Source organism: Vanellus vanellus, assembly GCF_965231255.1.
Source record: "Vanellus vanellus genome assembly, contig: HAP1_SCAFFOLD_2098, whole genome shotgun sequence".
Classification (NCBI taxonomy): Eukaryota; Metazoa; Chordata; class Aves; order Charadriiformes; family Charadriidae; genus Vanellus; species Vanellus vanellus.
In genome coordinates, this window is record NW_028128149.1 from 1 (window position 1) to 18,895 (window position 18,895).

Genomic DNA, 18,895 nt, shown 5'->3' on the forward strand with positions numbered 1-18,895 from the left:
CCACTTTAACCAACATAAACCCCCTAATAGTCAAACCCACCTTAAACCCCCCCAAACCCCTTACCAACCCCCCCAATGACCCCAAACCCCCCCAACCCCCCTCCAAAGACCCCCAAACCCCCCTTTAAACCCCCCCAAACCCCCAACCCCCAACCTCCCCCAACTCCACCCCCAAAGACCACCAAATCCCCCTTAAACGCCCCCAAACCCCCCAACTCCCCCCAAATCCCCCTTAAACCCCCCCAGACCCCCCACCTACCACCCAAAACCCCCAAAACCCCCAACCCCCCAACTCCCCCCAAACCCCCCCAGACCTCCCCCACCTCCCCCCCAAAGACCCCCAAATCCCCCTTAAACCCCCCCAAATCCCCCTTAAACCTCCCAACTCCCCCCAAAGACCCCAAAGACCCCCAAATCCCCCTTAAACGCCCCAAAACCCCCCACCTCCCCCCCAAATCCCCCTTAAACCCCCCCAAAGACCCCCAAACCCCCCCAGACCTCCCCCACCTCCCCCCCAAAGACCCCCAAATCCCCCTTAAACCCCCCCAAAGACCCCCCAAACCCCCCAAAGACCCCCAAACCCCCCAACCCCCCCCTTACCTGCTGGGTGTCCACGGGGCAGGGGGTGAAGGCGGTGTGGGGCAGCCCCCGGGGGGCCCCCAGGAGGCTGCGGGGGGCGGGGGGGCCCTCCCCCCCCCGGTAGGCTTTGATGGGCTCCAACCGCAGCCGCTCGCGGGGCAGCAGCGCCTCCGCGCAGGGGCAGTACCCGGGGGGGGGCAGGAACCGCAGCTCCCCATGGCGCCCCCCCAGCAGGAACCGCAGCCTGGGGGGGGGACAGGGGGGACAGGGGGGGACAACCCCCGGCACACAGCATCACTCCCGGACCCACAGCATCATTCTCAGACCCATAGCATCCCCCCCAGACCCATAGCATCACTCTCAGACCCACAGCATCACCCACCCTGGACCCACAGCATCACTCCCGGACCCACAGCGTCACCCACCCCGGACCCACAGCATCACCCCCCCCCAGACCCACAGCATCACCCCCGGACCCACAGCATCACCCCCCAGACCCACATCCCCCCCCAGACCCCCATCACCCCCCCCAGACCCATAGTGTCACTCCCAGACCCATAACATCCCCCCCCAGACCCACATCATCCCCCCCAGACCCACATCCCCCCCCCAGACCCACATCACCCCCCCCAGACCCACATCATCCCCCCCAGACCCACACCCCCCCCAGACCCACATCCCCCCCCCAGACCCACAGCATCCCCCCCAGACCCACATCACCCCCCCCAGACCCACAGCATCCCCCCCAGACCCATAGCATCACTCTCAGACCCACAGCATCACTCCCGGACCCACAGCATCACCCCCCCCCGGACCCACAGCATCCCCCCCAGACCCATAGCATCACTCTCAGACCCACAGCATCACTCCCGGACCCACAGCATCCCCCCCAGACCCATAGCATCACTCCCAGACCCACAGCATCCCCCCCAGACCCATAGCATCATTCTCAGACCCATAGCATCACCCACCCTGAACCCACAGCATCATTCCCAGACCCACAGCATCACTCCCAGACCCACAGCATCACTCCCGGGCACACAGCATCACCCACCCCCGGACCCACAGCATCCCCCCCAGACCCATAGCATCACTCCCGGACCCACAGCATCCCCCCAGACCCATAGCATCACTCCCGGACCCACAGCATCCCCCCCAGACCCACAGCATCACCCCCGGACCCACAGCATCACTCCCAGACCCACAGCATCACTCCCGGACCCATAGCATCACCCCCCCCAGACCCATAGTGTCACTCCTAGACCCACATCCCCCCCCAGACCCGCATCCCCCCCAGACCCACAGCATCACTCCCAGACCCACATCACCCCCCCCAGACCCACACCCCCCCGGACCCATAACATCCCCTCCCCCAGACCCACACCCCCCCCAGACCCATAACAGCCCCCAGCCCCATAACAGCCCCCCGCCCCCCGCACCTGACGCCGGCGGAGAAGCTGACCACGGGGGTGAAGAGGCTGTCGCGGTTGAAGGCCTCGAGCACCCCCCGCACGGCGCCGCCGTTGAGGCGGAAGGAGGCACTGGGCACGCGCAGGTCCAGGCAGCAGCTCACCACGTCCCCCGCCGCCAGCGCCCGCCGCGGGGCGCCCGCCACCGCCCGCCCCACACCCCCTGCCGGGCGGGGCGGGGCGTCAGGGGGGCGGGGCGTGGGGGGCGGGGCGTATAGGGGAGGCGGGGCGGCTCGGGGGGCGGGGCATCTGGGGGGCGGGGCGGATCGGGGGAGGCGGGGCCGCTCGGGGGGGCACGGCGTCTAGGGGGCGGGGCGTCTAGGGGGGCGGGGCGGATAGGGGGAGGCGGGGCGGATAGGGGGAGGCGGGGCGGATGGGGGGGCGGGGCGTCTAGGGGAGGCGGGGCGTCTAGGGGGAGGCGGGGCGTCTAGGGGAGGCGGGGCTTCTAGGGGAGGCGGGGCTTCTAGGGGAGGCGGGGCGTCTAGGGGAGGCGGGGCGTCTAGGGGGGCGGGGCGTCTAGGGGAGGCGGGGCGTCTAGGGGAGGCGGGGCGTCTAGGGGAGGCGGGGCGTCTAGGGGGAGGCGGGGCTTCTAGGGGAGGCGGGGCGTCTAGGGGAGGCGGGGCGTCTAGGGGGGCGGGGCGTCTAGGGGAGGCGGGGCGTCTAGGGGAGGCGGGGCGTCTAGGGGAGGCGGGGCGTCGGGGGGCGGGGCGGAGCGTCTAGGGGGCGGGGCGTCGGGGGGGCGGGGCGTCGGGGGGCGGGGCGTATAGGGGAGGCGGGGCGGCTCGGGGGGCGGGGCATCTGGGGGGGCGGGGCGGATCGGGGGAGGCGGGGCCGCTCGGGGGAGGCGGGGCCGCTCGGGGGGGCACGGCGTCTAGGGGGCGGGGCGTCTAGGGGGGCGGGGCGTCTAGGGAGAGGCGGGGCGTCTAGGGGAGGCGGGGCGTCTAGGGGGAGGCGGGGCAGATAGGGGGAGGCGGGGCGGATAGGGGGAGGCGGGGCGGATAGGGGGGGCGGGGCGTCTAGGGGGGGCGGGGCGTCTAGGGGAGGCGGGGCGTCTAGGGGGAGGCGGGGCGTCTAGGGGAGGCGGGGCGTCTAGGGGAGGCGGGGCGTCTAGGGGAGGCGGGGCGTCTAGGGGAGGCGGGGCGTCTAGGGGAGGCGGGGCGTCTAGGGGAGGCGGGGCTTCTAGGGGAGGCGGGGCTTCTAGGGGAGGCGGGGCTTCTAGGGGGCGGGGCGTCTAGGGGAGGCGGGGCGTCTAGGGGAGGCGGGGCGTCTAGGGGAGGCGGGGCGTCTAGGGGAGGCGGGGCTTCTAGGGGGGGCGGGGCTTCTAGGAGGCGTCTAGGGGGGGCGGGGTGGCTCGGGGGGCGGGGCGTCTAGGGGGGGCGGGGCGTCTAGGGGAGGCGGGGCGTCTAGGGGAGGCGGGGCGTCTAGGGGGGCGGGGCGTCTAGGGGGGCGGGGCGTCTAGGGGGAGGCGGGGCGTCTAGGGGAGGCGGGGCGTCTAGGGGAGGCGGGGCGTCTAGGGGAGGCGGGGCGTCTAGGGGGGCGGGGTGTCTAGGGGAGGCGGGGCGTCTAGGGGAGGCGGGGCGGCTCGGGGGGCGGGGCGGCTCGGGGGGGGCGGGGCGTCGGGGGTGGTGGGGAGATGGGGGGACATGTCAGGGGACACACAGGGGACATGGGGGGAGATGGGGGGTGGGGGGGACATTGGGGACATGGGGGGGACATGGGGGGGACACTGGAGATGGGGGACATGGGGGGACACGGGGGGGACACGGGGGAGACACTGGAGATGGGGGACATGGGGTGACATGGGACAAACTGGGGACACGGCGGGGGACACAGGGGGGACACGGGGGGGACACGGGGGGGAGACGGGGGGGAAGTGGGCCCGGGGAGAACCCCAACACGGGAGGAGAGCTGTGGGTGAGGGGGTCCCCACGTGGGGGTCCCGCAGGAGGAGAACCCCACAGGGGGGTCCACACGGGGAGGACCCCACAGGAGGAGGAGCACATATGGGGAGGTCTACACATGGGGAGGAGCACACGTGAAGAGGTCCACACATGGGGAGAACCACACAAGAGGAGGTCCCCACGTGGGGGTCCGCGCAGGAGGAGAACCGCACATGAGGAGGTCCACACGTGAGTGGTTCCCAACAAGAGGAGAACCACTCATCGGGAGGACCACACACGAGGAGAACCCCACACGAGGTGCACCACACAGGAGAAGGTCCACACATGGGGAGATCCACTCATGGGGAGGACCACTCATGGGGAGGACCACACATGGGGAGGACCACACATGGGGAGGACCACGCACAAGTGGTTCCATGCACGAGAAGGTCCACACAGGAGGAGAACCCCACACGAGGTGGACCACACAGGAGGAGGACCACACAGGAGGAGGACCACACAGGAGGAGGACCACGCACGAGGGTCCACGCAGGAGGAGAACCACTCATGGGGAGAACCACTCATGGGGAGGTCCACACAGGAGGAGGACCCCACATGAGTGGCTCCGTGCAGGAGGAGAACCCCACACAAGGTGGACCACACAGGGGGAGGACCACACACGGGGAGGACCACACAGGAGGAGGACCACACACGAGGAGGACCACACACGAGGGTCCATGCAGGAGGAGAACCACTCATGGGGAGGACCACACATGGGGAGAACCACTCATGGGGAGGTCCACACAGGAGGAGAACCCCACATGAGGAGAACCCCACACAAGGTGGACCACACAGGGGGAGGACCACTCATGGGGAGGACCACACATGAGGAGGACCACACATGGGGAGAACCACTCATGGGGAGGTCCACACAGGAGGAGAACCCCACACAAGTGGTTCCACACATGGGGAGAACCACTCATGGGGAGAACCACACAGGAGGAGATCCACACATGGGGAGATCCACACAGGAGGAGGACCACACAGGAGGAGAGGACCACACAGGAGGAGAGGACCACACAGGAGGAGGACCACGCAGGAGGAGAACCACTCATGGGGAGATCCACACAGGAGGAGAACCCCACACAAGTGGTTCCCCACATGGGGAGGACCACCCATGGGGAGGACCACACAGGAGGACCACTCTTGGGGAGACCCCCCGGGCGGGGGTCCGCGCAGGAGGTACCTGTCCAGAGGTGGAGTCCGTCGAAGGCGAAGGAGCAGAGGTCGTCGCCGGCGCCGTTGCCCCCCCAGCCCTCGCCGCCCCCCGGGTAGGGGCCGTACCCCCCCACGGCCGCCCACCCCACGCGCAGGTGGGTGGGCTGTGCCCCCAGGAAGGGCTGCGCCCGCTCCACCGCCACCTCGAAGTACCACTTGGAGTACTGCGTGGAGCCCTCGTGCGTCCCCACGAAGATGTTGGGGCGCACGCTGCGGGGGGAGAGGAGGAACGGGGGGGTCGGGGGGGGGGGAGACCCCACCAGCACCCCCGGAGCCCCAGGAGAACCCCAAAATCCCCAGGAGAACCCCAAGACCCCCAGGAGAACCTCCAGGAGAACCCCCAGGAGAACCTCCAGGAGAACCTCCAGGAGAACCTCCAGGATCTCAGGAGCACCCCAAGAGCACCCCCAGAGCCCCACCAGCACCCCCGGAGCCCCAGGAGAACCCTAAAATCCCCAGGAGAACCCCCAGGAGAACCCCAAACCCCCCAGGAGAACCCCAAGACCCCCAGGAGAACCCCAAACCCCCCAGGAGAACCCCAAAATCCCCAGGAGAACCCCCAGGAGAACCTCCAGGAGAACCTCCAGGAGAACCTCCAGGATCTCAGGAGCACCCCAAGAGCACCCCCAGAGCCCCACCAGCACCCCCAGAGGCCCTCAGGAGCACCCCCAGGAGAACCTCAAGGAGCACCTCAAGGACCCTCAGGAGGACCTCAAGAGCACCCCGATTCCCCCACCGGCACCCCCAGAGCCCCACCAGCACCCCCAGAGCCCCAGGAGAACCCCAAGACCCCCAGGAGCACCCCAAGAGCACCCAGAGACCCATAGGAGCACCCCCAGACCCCCAGGAGGACCTCAAGGAGCACCTCAAGGATCTCAGGAGGACCTCAAGACCCCCAGGAGGACCTCCAGGATCTCAGGAGCACCCCAAGAGCACCCCCAGAGCCCCAGGAGCACCCCAAGGATCCCAGGAGCACCTCAAGACCCCCAGAAAGACCCCATGGGCACACAAGACCGCTCCAAGACCCCCAGAGGCACCCCAAGGACCCCTCCAAGGACCCCCAAAACATCTCAAGCTCCTCCAGGAGCCCCCCAAGGACCCCCACGACCCCTCCGAGCCCCCCCAGGAGCCCCCCAAGGTTCTCCGGGACCCCCAGAAGCATCTCAAGGTCCTCCGGGAGCCCCCCAAGACCCCTCCAAGACCCCCAAGAAACATCTCAAGGTCCTCCGGGAGCCCCCCAAGGTTCTCCGGGACCCCCAAGAAACATCTCAAGGTCCTCCAGGAGCCCCCCAAGGTTCTCCGGGAGCCCCCCAAGGACCCTCAAGACCCCTCCAAGCCCCCCAGGAGCCCCCCAAGGTTCTCCGGGACCCCCAGAAACATCTCAAGGTCCTCCAGGAGCCCCCCAAGACCCCTCCAAGACCCCCAAGAAACATCTCAAGGTCCTCCGGGAGCCCCCCAAGGTTCTCCGGGACCCCCCGGACCCCCCCAGATCCCCCCCCGGCCCCACACCTGGTGACGTAGTTGACCAGCCCGGTCTGGAGCAGGAGGTCCCGGCGGGGCAGGAGGTTCTCGGTGATGAGGTTCTGGTTGGAGCGTACGGCCACCGCGTTGCAGACGCAGAGGGAGCAGAGGACGTCCAGCACCTGGGGGCGAGGTGGGGCGATGTGGGGCGAGGTGGGGCGAGGTGGGGCGATGACGTGGGGCGGGAGAGGCGCGGGGGACCCCCCTCACCTTGTGGTTGCGGCCGTGCTTGTCCAGGAGGGAGATGATGGACTTGATGTGGTTCTCCTGGATGATGTTGAGCACCTCCGGGCTCTCGATGAGGACACAGTACAGCACCTCCAGGATGCCTGCGGGAGGGGGCCCAGCCCCACGGCGGCGTCCTCAGCCCCACGGCGGGGTCCTCGGCCCCCATGGAAGGCTCTCCAGCCCCCATGCAAGGTCCTCCAGCCCCCATGCAAGGTCCTCCAGCTCCATAGGAAGATCCCTAGCCACCATGCAAGGTTCTCCAGCCCCACAGGAAGGTCCTCAGCCCCACAGGAAGGTCTTCAGCCACCATGGAATGCTCTCCAGCCCCATAGGAAGGTCCTCCAGCCCCCATGCAAGGTTCTCCAGCCCCACAGGAAGGTCCCCAGCCCCACAGGAGGGTCCTCAGCCCCCATGCAAGGTTCTCCAGCCCCATAGGAAGGTCCTCAACCCACACGCAAGGTTCTCCAGCCCCATAGGAGGGTTCTCCAGCCCCATAGGAGGGTTCTCCAGCCCCATAGGAGGGTCCTCAGCCTCCATCCAAGGTTCTCCAGCCCCCATGCAAGGTCCTCCAGCCCCATAGGAAAGTTCTCCAGTCCCACAGGAAGGTGCCCAGCCCCCATGGAAGGGTCCCCAGCCCCACAGGAAGGTGCCCAGCCCCCCAGCGCCCCCCCAGCCCCACAGCGGCCCCCCGCTGACCCGAGGAGGCCTCCAGCCGGTCCAGCTTGCTGACCAGCCAGTCCAGGTTGGTGGAGAAGAGGGCGCAGTTGGCGCGGTTCCCCCGGATCAGCGAGGCTGTGGGGCGCGGGGGGGCGCTCAGGGACCCACAGCCCCACACCCTGCCCCACAGCACCCCACCCTGCCCCACAGCCCCCCATCCCGCCCCACAGCAGCCACCCAAGCGCCCACCCAGCCGCTCGCAGAGCGGATTGAACCCACACCCCATGGCCCCACATCCCACCCCACGGCCCCCATCCTGCCCCATAGCACCCCATATCACCCCATACCCCCCCATATCACCCCACAGCCCCAATATCACCCCACAGCCCCCCATCCCGCCCCACAGCAGCCACCCAAGCGCCCACCCAGCCGCTCGCAGAGCGGGTTGAACCCCCACCCCACAGCCCCACATCCCACCCCACGGCCCCCATCCTGCCCCATAGCACCCCATCCTGCCCCACAGCCTCCCATCCTGCCCCATATCACCCCACAGCCCCCCATCCCGCCCCACAGCAGCCACCCAAGCGCCCACCCAGCTGCTCGCAGAGCGGGTTGAACCCACACCCCACAGCCCCACATCCCACCCCACGGCCCCCATCCTGCCCCACGGCCTCCCATCCCGCCCCACAGCCTCCCATCCTGCCCCATAGCACCCCATATCACCCCACAGCCCCCAATATCACCCCACAGCCCCCCATCCCGCCCCACAGCAGCCACCCAAGCGCCCACCCAGCCGCTCGCAGAGCGGGTTGAACCCCCACCCCACGGCCCTCCATCCCACCCCCCGGCCCCACGGCCGCCCCCCGGCCCCACGGCCGCCCCCCGGCGCCCACCCAGCAGCTCGTAGAGCAGATTGACGATCTTCTTCCAGGAGGCGGCCGCCTCCTCCCCCGCGAACTCGGCGAAGTGCGCGGCGGTGCTGTACACGTTGAGGCGGTCGATGCAGTTCAGCACCAGTGTGATCATCCCCTGGGGGGGGGGGGGGGGGAGGGGGTCACACTGCGCCCCCCCCCCACGCACACACCGCCCCACGGCAGCACCCCACAAACCCCCCCCCCCCCCCCAGCCACAGGACACCCCCTCCCCCCCCCAATCCCCGGGGGGGTCCCAAGTGCTGCTGGAGGACGTTCTGGTGACCCCCAAAATCCATGAACCCCCCCGGCGCCCCCCCAGCCCCACAAGCACCCCCCAGCCCCATAAGCATCCCTATATCCTGCATCCCTGCATCCCCCAGCCCCCCCAGCCCCACAGCCCCAGGGGGGGTCCCGGCCCCCACCCCACCCCCCGGGGGGGGTATGTCCCCCCCCACCTCCTGCTGGAAGAGGCCCCAGTGCCCCCCCAGCCCCATAAGCATCCCACACCCCCATGAGCATCCCTATATCCTGCATCCCTGCATCCCCCAGCCCCCCCCCCAGCCCCACAGCCCCAGGGGGGTCTCGGCCCCCACCCCACCCCCCGGGGGGGTATGTCCCCCCCCCCCACCTCCTGCTGGAAGAGGCCCTGGCACCCCCCCAGCCCCATAAGCACCCCCCAGCCCCATAAGCACCCCCCAGCCCCATGAGCATCCCTATATCCTGCATCCCTGCATCCCCCAGCCCCCCCCCCAGCCCCCCAGCCCCGGGGGGGTCCCGGCCCCCACCCCACCCCCGGGGGGGTATGTCCCCCCCCACCTCCTGCTGGAAGAGGTTCTGGCGGGCGCGGAGGGCGCGCAGCCAACTCTGCCGCCGGTCGTGCTGGAGGTGGGGGGGGGGGGGCTGGAAGTAGGCGATGAGGTCCTGAAGGCTGAGGATGACGGCAGCGATGGGCAGCGCGGGGGGGGGCGCCCCCCCCCGGCCCCGCCCGCTCAGGCTGTCCAGGCTCCTGTTGGGGGGGGACACCGTGGGGTGAGCGGCCCCGCCCCATAGACCCCCTATAACCCCCCCGCCCCATAGACCCCATAGACCCCATAGCCCCCCTATAGCCCCCCCCCCACTCAGGCTGTCCAGGCTCCTGTTGGGGGGGGACACCGTAGGGTGAGCGGCCCCGCCCCATAGACCCCATAGCCCCCCCTGACCCATAGACCCCATAGCCCCCCTATAGCCCCCCCCCCACTCAGGCTGTCCAGGCTCCTGTTGGGGGGGGACACCGTGGGGTGAGCGGCCCCGCCCCATAGACCCCATAGACCCCCCTGACCCATACCCCCCCTATAGCCCCCCACCCCATAGACCCCTCTGACCCATAGACCCCTGATAGCCCCCCCGCCCCATAGACCCCCCTATAGCCCACCCGCCCCATAGACCCCTCTGATCCATAGACCCCCGATAGCGCCCCCCACCCCATAGACCCCATAGCCCCCCTATAGCCCCCCCACCCCATAGACCCCCCTGACCCATACCCCCCCTATAGCCCCCCCGCCCCATAGACCCCTCTGATCCATAGACCCCCGATAGCCCCCCCCGTCCCATAGACCCCACAGACCCCTCTGACCCATAGACCCCCGATAGCCCCCCCCGCCCCATAGACCCCACAGACCCCTCTGACCCATAGACCCCCTATAGCCCCCCCACCCCATAGACCCCCTATAGCCCCCCCCACCCCATAGACCCCCCATAGACACCCCATAGCCCCCCCACCCCAATCCTTAGACCCCCCCCAGCCCCACACCCCCCAATACCCCCCATAACCCCTATACCCCCCATACCCCCCATACCCCCTATGCCCCCCCCAGCCCCACATCCCCCCAACCCAATAAAGTCCCCATAGAGCCCCCACTGTGCCATGGGCCACCCCCAGCCCCACACCCCCCATACCCCCCAATACCCCCCATAACCCCCATACCCCCTATACCCCCCCACACCCCCCACACCCCTATACCCCCCACACCCCCCATATCCCCCCCACCCCCCCGCCCCCCCCAGCCCCACATCCCCCCCACCCAATAAAGTCCCCATAGAGCCCCCACTGTGCCATGGGCCACCCCCAGCCCCACACCCCCTATACCCCCCAATACCCCCCATAACCCCCCATACCCCCTATACCCCCCACACCCCCCATACCCCCCATAACCCCCTATACCCCCCATAACCCCCCACACCCCCCATATCCCCCTCACCCCCCTGCGCCCCCCAGCCCCACATCCCCCCCACCCAATAAAGTCCCTATAGAGCCCCCACTGTGCCATGGGCCACCCCCAGCCCCACACCCCCTATACCCCCCAATACCCCCCATAACCCCCATAACCCCCTATACCCCCCACACCCCCCATACCCCCCCATAACCCCCACACCCCCCATACCCCCTATATCCCCCCCCACCCCCCCGCCCCCCCCAGCCCCACATCCCCCCCACCCAATAAAGTCCCCATAGAGCCCCCACTGTGCCATGGACCACCCCCAGCCCCACACCCCCTATACCCCCCAATACCCCCCCATAACCCCCATAACCCCTATACCCCCCACACCCCCCACACCCCCTATACCCCCCAATACCCCCCATAACCCCCATACCCCCCACACTCCCCTATACCCCCCATAACCCCCCATACCCCCTATACCCCCCACACCCCCCACATCCCCCCAACCCAATAAAGTCCCCATAGAGCCCCCACTGTGCCATGGGCCACCCCCAGCCCCACACCCCCCATACCCCCCATACCCCCCCCCGCCCCCCACCGGATGAAGTGCCCGTAGAGGCCGGCGGTGCTGTAGACCATTCGCGCCGCCTGTGCCTCCTGCTGCTGCGAGCGGGTGAGGGAGAGCGCGTCGTCCATGTGCCCCTCCTGGTGCAGGATGGCCTGGGGGGGGGGGGGGGAAGGGGGGGTCGGGGGGGGGGGAAGGGGGGGCCTCAGCGCCTCCCGGAGACCTCCAGTGCCCCCAGAGACCCCAGAGATGCCCCCAAAGCCCCCGAGATGCCCCCAGAGATGCCCCCAAACCCCCCAGAGATGCCCCCAAACCCCCCTGAGATGCCCCCAAACCCCCCTGAGATGACCCCAGAGATGCCCCCAAACCCCCTGAGATGCCCCCAACCCCCCCCAGATGCCCCCAAAGCCCCCAGAGATGCCCCCAAAGCCCTCAGAGATGCCCCCAGAGATGCCCCCAAACCCCCCGAGATGCCCTCAAACCCCCCGAGATGCCCCCAAACCCCCTGAGATGCCCCCCAACCCCCCCGAGATGCCCCCAACCCCCCCCAGATGCCCCCAAAGCCCCCTGAGATGCCCCCAAAGCCCTCAGAGATGCCCCCCGAGATGCCCCCAAACCCCCCGAGATGCCCTCAAACCCCCCGAGATGCCCCCAAACCCCCTGAGATGCCCCCCAACCCCCCCGAGATGCCCCCCAACCTCCCCGGGATGCCCCCCGAGATGCCCCCAAACCCCCCCGAGATGCCCCCAACCCCCCCCGAGATGCCCCCAAACCCCCCGAGATGCCCCCCGAGACCCCCCCGAGATGCCCCCAGCCCCCACCTTCCTCTTGAGCAGCCCCAGGCGCAGCGCCTTGGTGTCGGGGGCGGCGTAGGTGAGCCAGAGCCCGCTGGCCACGTGCTGCACGAAGCAGAGGGACTCCCCGTACTTGATCTCGGGGGTCCCCATCCCCTCCACGTCCCGCTTGGCCACCACCTCCAGCTTCTCCTGCGGGCAGCGGGGGGGGGGGTCAGGGCCGGGGGTCGGCCGATGGGACCCCCGGGGGGACGGGGACCCACAGGGGGAGGGGGATGGGGACCTCCAGGGGGACCAGGATGGGGACGGGGATGGGGACAGGATGGGGATGAGGACCAGAATGGGATCAGGATGGGACTGGGATGGGACTGGGATGAGGATGAGGACCGGGATGGGGACAGGATGGGGACGGGATGGGGATGGGGACAGGATAGGGACAGGACCAGAATGGGGACAGGATGGAGACAGGACCAAGAGGGGGACAGGATGGGACCAGGATGGGGATGAGGACCAGGATGGGGACAGGATGGGACTGGGATGGGACCAGGATGGGACCGGGATGGGGATGAGGACCAGAATGGGATCCGGATGGGACTGGGATGGGACCAGGATGGGGATGAGGACCAGGATGGGGAAAGGATGGGGATGAGGACCAGGATGGGACCAGGATGGGGACAGGACCAGGATGGGGACAGGATGGGACTGGGATGGGACCAGGATGGGACCGGGATGGGGATGAGGACCAGAATGGGATCCGGATGGGACTGGGATGGGACCAGGATGGGGATGAGGACCAGGATGGGGAAAGGATGGGGATGAGGACCAGGATGGGACCAGGATGGGGACAGGACCAGGATGGGGACAGGATGGGACTGGGATGGGACCAGGATGGGACCGGGATGGGGATGAGGACCAGAATGGGATCCGGATGGGACTGGGATGGGACCAGGATGGGGATGAGGACCAGGATGGGGAAAGGATGGGGATGAGGACCAGGATGGGACCAGGATGGGGACAGGACCAGGATGGGGACAGGATGGGACTGGGATGGGACCAGGATGGGACCGGGATGGGGATGAGGACCAGAATGGGATCCGGATGGGACTGGGATGGGACCAGGATGGGGATGAGGACCAGGATGGGGAAAGGATGGGGATGAGGACCAGGATGGGACCAGGATGGGGACAGGACCAGGATGGGGACATGATGAGACCAGGATGGGGATGAGGACCAGGATGGGGACCAGGATGGGACTGGGATGGGACTGGGATGGGGACAGGATGGGGATGAGGACCAGAATGGGACCAGGATGGGGACAGGATGGGGATGAGAACCAGAATGGGATTGGAATGGGACTGGGATGGGGACAGGATGGGACTGGGATGAAGATGAGGATGAGGACCAGGATGGGACTGGGATGGGGAAAGGATGGGGACAGGATGGGGATGAGGACCAGAATGGGGACAGGACGGAGACAGGACCAAGATGGGGACAGGATGGGACCAGGATGGGGATGAGGACCAAAATGGGATTGGAATGGGACTGGATGGGGACAGGATGGGGACAGGACCAAGAGGGGGACATGATAGGATCATGATGGGACTGGGATGGGACCAGGATGGGGATGAGGACCATAATGGGGACAGGATGGGACCGGGATGGGGATGGGGACAGGACGGGGGACCCCAAAGGGCCCCTAACAACCCCCCCCCCATCTCCCCCCACCCCCACGGCCACCCCCCCCGGGGACCGTCCCCGTCCCCACCTTGGAGGCGCGGAAGCAGAAGGCGGAGACGCGGGTGTTGGCGGCGGCCGCCTCCACCACGGCCAGGCCCTTCTCCTCCGTCAGCGCCAGGTAGCGCCCCGTCGTGACGTGGCGCAGGCGGAAGGGTTGGCCCCACTTCAGGTGGCTCCCGCTCCAGCTGGGGGGGACACGCGCACGGCCGGCGTCACGGGGGGACGGGGGGACACAGGGATGGGGGATGGGGACGTGGGGATGGGTCATGGGGATGTGGGGACATCAGGGATGGGTCATGGGGACACCAGGGATGGAGATGAGGATGCCGGGATGGGTGATGGGGACATGGGGACACCAGGGATGGGTGATGGGGACGTAGGGATGGGTCATGGGGACGTCGGGATGGGTCATGGGGACGTGGGGACACAGGGATGGAGCTGGGGACATCGGGATGGGTGATGGGGATGTGGGGATGGGGCATGGGGACATGGGGACGTAGGGATGGGGCATGGGGACATCAGGGATGGGGCATGGGGACGTGGGGATGGAGGTGGGGACATTAGGATGGGGCACGGGGACATAGGGATGGATCATGGGGACATGGGGACACCAGAGATGGGTCATGGGGACATGGGGACATAGGGATGGGGCATGGGGACATCAGGGATGGGTCATGGGGACGTGGGGACACCAGAGATGGGTCATGGGGACATAGAGACATAGGGATGGGGCATGGGGACATCAGGGATGGGTCATGGGGACGTGGGGATGTAGGGATGGGTGATGGGGACGTGGGGACAGCAGGGATGGTTCATGGGGGCACCAGGGATGGAGCTGGGGATGTTGGGATGGGTGATGGGGACGTGGGGATGGGTCATGGGGACGTCGGGATGGGTGATGGGGACGTGGGGATGGGTCACGGGGACATGGGGACGTGGGGATGGGTCATGGGGACGTGGGGACACCAGGGATGGAGCTGAGGACATCGGGATGGGTGATGGGGACATGGGGATGGAGGTGGGGATGTTGGGATGGGTCATGGGGACATGGGGATACCAGGGATGGGGACGTAGGGACATGGGGACATCAGGGATGGGTCATGAGGACATGGGGACTGCAGGGATGGGTCGTGGGGACACCAGGGATGGGTGATGGGGACGTCGGGGTGGGTTGTGGGTCATGGGGACATTGGGATGGGTCATGGGGATGTTGGGATGGGGCACGGGGACGTGGGGACAGCAGGGATGGAGCTGAGGACATCGGGATGGGTGATGGGGACGTGGGGACACCAGAGATGGGTCATGGGGACACCAGGGATGGAGCTGAGGACGTTGGGATGGGTGATGGGGACGTGGGGATGGAGGTGGGGACATTGGGATGGGTGATGGGGACATGGGGACACCAGGGATGGGTCATGGGGACGTGGGGACACCAGAGATGGGTCATGGGGACACCAGGGATGGAGCTGAGGACGTTGGGATGGGTGATGGGGATGTGGGGATGGATCATGAGGACATCAGGAATGGGTGATGGGGACGTGGGGATGGAGGTGGGGACATTGGGATGGATCGTGGGGACATGGGGACACCAGGGATGGGTGATGGGGACGTGGGGACACCAGGGATGGGTCATGGGGACACCAGGGATGGAGCTGGGGACGTTGGGATGGGTGATGGGGACGTGGAGACACGGGGACGTGCCCCCGGGGTGCCACGATGGGTCACCACAGGGACACGGGGGGGGGGGTGACACACACCGGGGGGGGACATGGGGACACCGGGGGGGGGTGACCCCACCTGATGCGCAGCGGCTCCAGGCGCCAGAGGGAGCGCGCGTGGGCACAGACCGCCCCTCCCTCGTAGCTCACGGCGCTGCTGTGGGGACACCGCCGGGGGGGGGTGAGGGGGGGGGGGGACACCCCCCACACACCCCCCCCCCCACGGGGACCCCCCCGGACCTGCGCTCCTCCCCCTGCTCGGCCGCGGAGGTGGTCAGGCACTCGTCCATGTGGCCGTGGAAGAGGCGCAGGACGTGGCCGCCCGTCACGTACCCTAAAAAAAAATACATATATATATATTTTTTTATTTGGGGGGGGGGCAATATCTTCCCCCCCCCCCCCCCAAATTTTCCTGCCCCACCTTCCTCGGAGCCGGAGCAGATGGGGTTCATGTTCCAGAGGGTTTGCATGAAGGAGGCGTCCGCCTGCAGCGCCCCACTGGCCGCCGAGAGGTGCTGGGGGGGGGGGGGGGATGGGGGGCGGCACTCGCACGCTCGTGTGTGTGCGAAGCCCCGTGCGACACCGCCAACACACACACACACACCCCCCCCCCGTGTAAACCCTGTGTGGACACCCCCCCCCAGTGCGAAGCCCCCGTGTGAAGTCCCCCTAAGAACCTCCGTGAGAATCGCCATGTGAACCTCGTGCGAAGCCCCCGTGCGAAGCCCCCCTGACCCCGTGTGAACCCCCGTGCGAAGGCCCGTCCCACCCCCCATGTGAACCCCCACGTGATCCCCCGTGCAAACCCGTGTGGACCCCCACGTGAACCCCCACCCACCCCCCGTGCGACCCCTGTGCAAAGCCCTGTGCAAACCCCTTGTGAGCCCCATGTGAACCCCCGTGCAAAGCCCCATTCACCCCCTGTGCAACCCCCATGTGAAGCCCCACGTGACCCCCGTGCGAAACCCGGTGCAAAGCCCTCTGAGAACTCCTGTGTGACCCCCGTGCGAAGCCCCCACGTGAACCCCCATCCACCCCGTGCGACCCCCGTGCAAACCCCTTGTGAGCCCCACATGAACCCCCGTGCGACCCCTGTGCGAGGCCCCATCCACCCCCCGTGCAAAGTCCTGTGCAAAGCCCCACGTGAACCCCCATCCACCCCCGTGCGACCCCTGTGCGAGCCCCACGTGAACCCTGTGCGACCCCCGTGCGAAGCCCCGTGTGAGCCCCACGTGACCCCCGTGCGAGCCCCGTGCGAGCCCGCGCCCCCTCACCAGGTAGCGCTCGGAGGAGACGCTGACGAGGATGAGGTCGTCCCCCACCCGCACCTTCTCCCCCTCCGAGCGCTGTTTGGACGCGGGGTGCATCGTCCACCAGCACGCCTCGCCTGCGGGCAGGGGTCAGCCCCACACACCCCACACCGCCCCACACACTGCCCCACACCGCCCCACACACCGCCTCATGCTGCCCCACACACTGCCCCACACCGCCCCCCCACAGCACCCCACACATCGCCCCACACCGCCCCACACACCGCCCCACACACTGCCCCACACACCCCACACACCGCCCCACACCGCCCCACACACAGCCCCACACCGCCCCACACACCCCACACAGCCCCACACCGCCCCACACACTGCCCCACACCGCCCCCCCACAGCGCCCCACACCGCCCCACACCGCCCCACACACCGCCCCATGCTGCCCCACACCCTGCCCCACACACCGCCCCACCCCCACAGGGACCCCCCCGAACCTGCAGCCCCTCAAAACCCCATAGGAACCCCCCAAAGTCCACAAGTACCCCATAGAGAACCCCCAAACCCCCCAAGACCTCCCCAGACCCCACAGAGACCCCCCAAAGACCCCCCCAAACCCCATAGAGACCCCCCCAAGACCTCCCCAAACCCCACAGAGACCCCCCCAAACCCCACAGAGACCCCCCCAAGACCCCCCCAAACCCCATAGAGACCCCCCAAGACCCCCCCAAACCCCATAGAGACCCCACAAAGCCCGAGACCCCCCAAAGACCCCCAAACCCCATAGAGACCCCCCCAAGACCCCTTCAAACCCCCCAGACACCCCCCAAGACCTCCTCAAACCCCATAGAGACCCCCCAAACCCCATAGAGACCCCACAGAGACCCCCTCAGACCCCACAGAGACCCCCCCAAGACCTCCCCAAGCCCCACAGAGACCCCCCAAACCCCACAGAGACCCCCCCAAAGACCTCCCCAGACCCCACAGAGACCCCCAAACCCCCCCAAACCCCACAGAGACCCCCCAAGACCTCCCCAAACCCCAGAGAGACCCCCCAAACCCCATAGAGACCCCCCAAGACACCCACAGACCCCACAGAGACCCCCCCAGACCCCATAGAGACCCCCTCAAGACCCCCCCAGACCCCGTAGGGACCCCCCCAAGACCCCCCAAACCCCATAGAGACCCCCCAAGACCCCCCCAAACCCCATAGAGACCCCCATACCCCCCCCACCCCCCCTCCATACACCCCGCGGAGGGGGAGGGACACCCCTAAAACCCCTCCCAACCCCCCCAAACCCCATAGAGACCCCCCCAAGACCCCTTCAAACTCCATAGAGACCCCCCCAAGACCCCCCAAACCCCATAGAGACCCCCCAAGACCTCCCCAAACCCCACAGAGACCCCCCAAGACACCCACAGACCCCACAGAGACCCCCTCAGACCCCATAGAGACCCCCCCAAGACCCCCCCAAACCCCATAGAGACCCCCCAAACCCCACAGAGACCCCCCCAAGACCCCCCCAAACCCCAGAGACCCCACAAAGCCCCACAGAGACCCCCAAAGACCCCTTCAAACCCCACAGAGACCCCCCAAGACACCCCCAAACCCCATAGAGACCCCCCAAACCCCACAGAGACCCCCCCAAGACCCCCAAACCCCACAGAGACCCCCCCAAACCCCCCAAACACCTCCCCAAACTCCATAGAGACCCCCCAAGACCCCCCCAAACCCCATAGAGACCCCACAAAGCCCCACAGAGACCCCCCAAAGACCCCTTCAAACCCCACAGAGACCCCCCCAAGACCCTTCAAACCCCATAGAGACCCCCAAACCCCACAGAGACCCCCCAAGACCCCCCCAAACCCCATAGAGACCCCCATACCCCCCCACACCCCCTCCATACACCCCGCGGAGGGGGGGGACACCCCTAAAACCCCTCCCAACCCCCCCAAACCCCATAGAGACCCCCCCAAGACCCCTTCAAACTCCATAGAGACCCCCCCAAGACCCCCCAAACCCCATAGAGACCCCCCAAGACCTCCCCAAACCCCACAGAGACCCCCCAAGACACCCACAGACCCCACAGAGACC

At 68.1% G+C, this 18,895-nt stretch overlaps 1 protein-coding gene across 1 annotated transcript; it reads right to left on the reverse strand.

Annotated features, from left to right (window-relative positions):
• Nucleotides 1-600: 600 nt before the first annotated feature.
• LOC309684696 (ryanodine receptor 1-like) lies at nucleotides 601-16,915 on the reverse strand (the record flags this gene model as incomplete). Its single annotated transcript, XM_082500562.1, has 15 exons — nucleotides 16,813-16,915; nucleotides 15,960-16,053; nucleotides 15,779-15,872; nucleotides 15,618-15,695; nucleotides 13,849-14,005; nucleotides 12,111-12,275; nucleotides 11,323-11,444; nucleotides 9,343-9,532; nucleotides 8,506-8,641; nucleotides 7,652-7,747; nucleotides 6,938-7,056; nucleotides 6,716-6,849; nucleotides 5,175-5,416; nucleotides 2,019-2,211; nucleotides 601-823 (listed from the first exon to the last, which is right to left on the reverse strand). Coding segments are annotated over exons 1-15 (2,136 nt in total), but the record flags the coding sequence as incomplete, so codon positions are not given.
• Nucleotides 16,916-18,895: the final 1,980 nt, after the last annotated feature.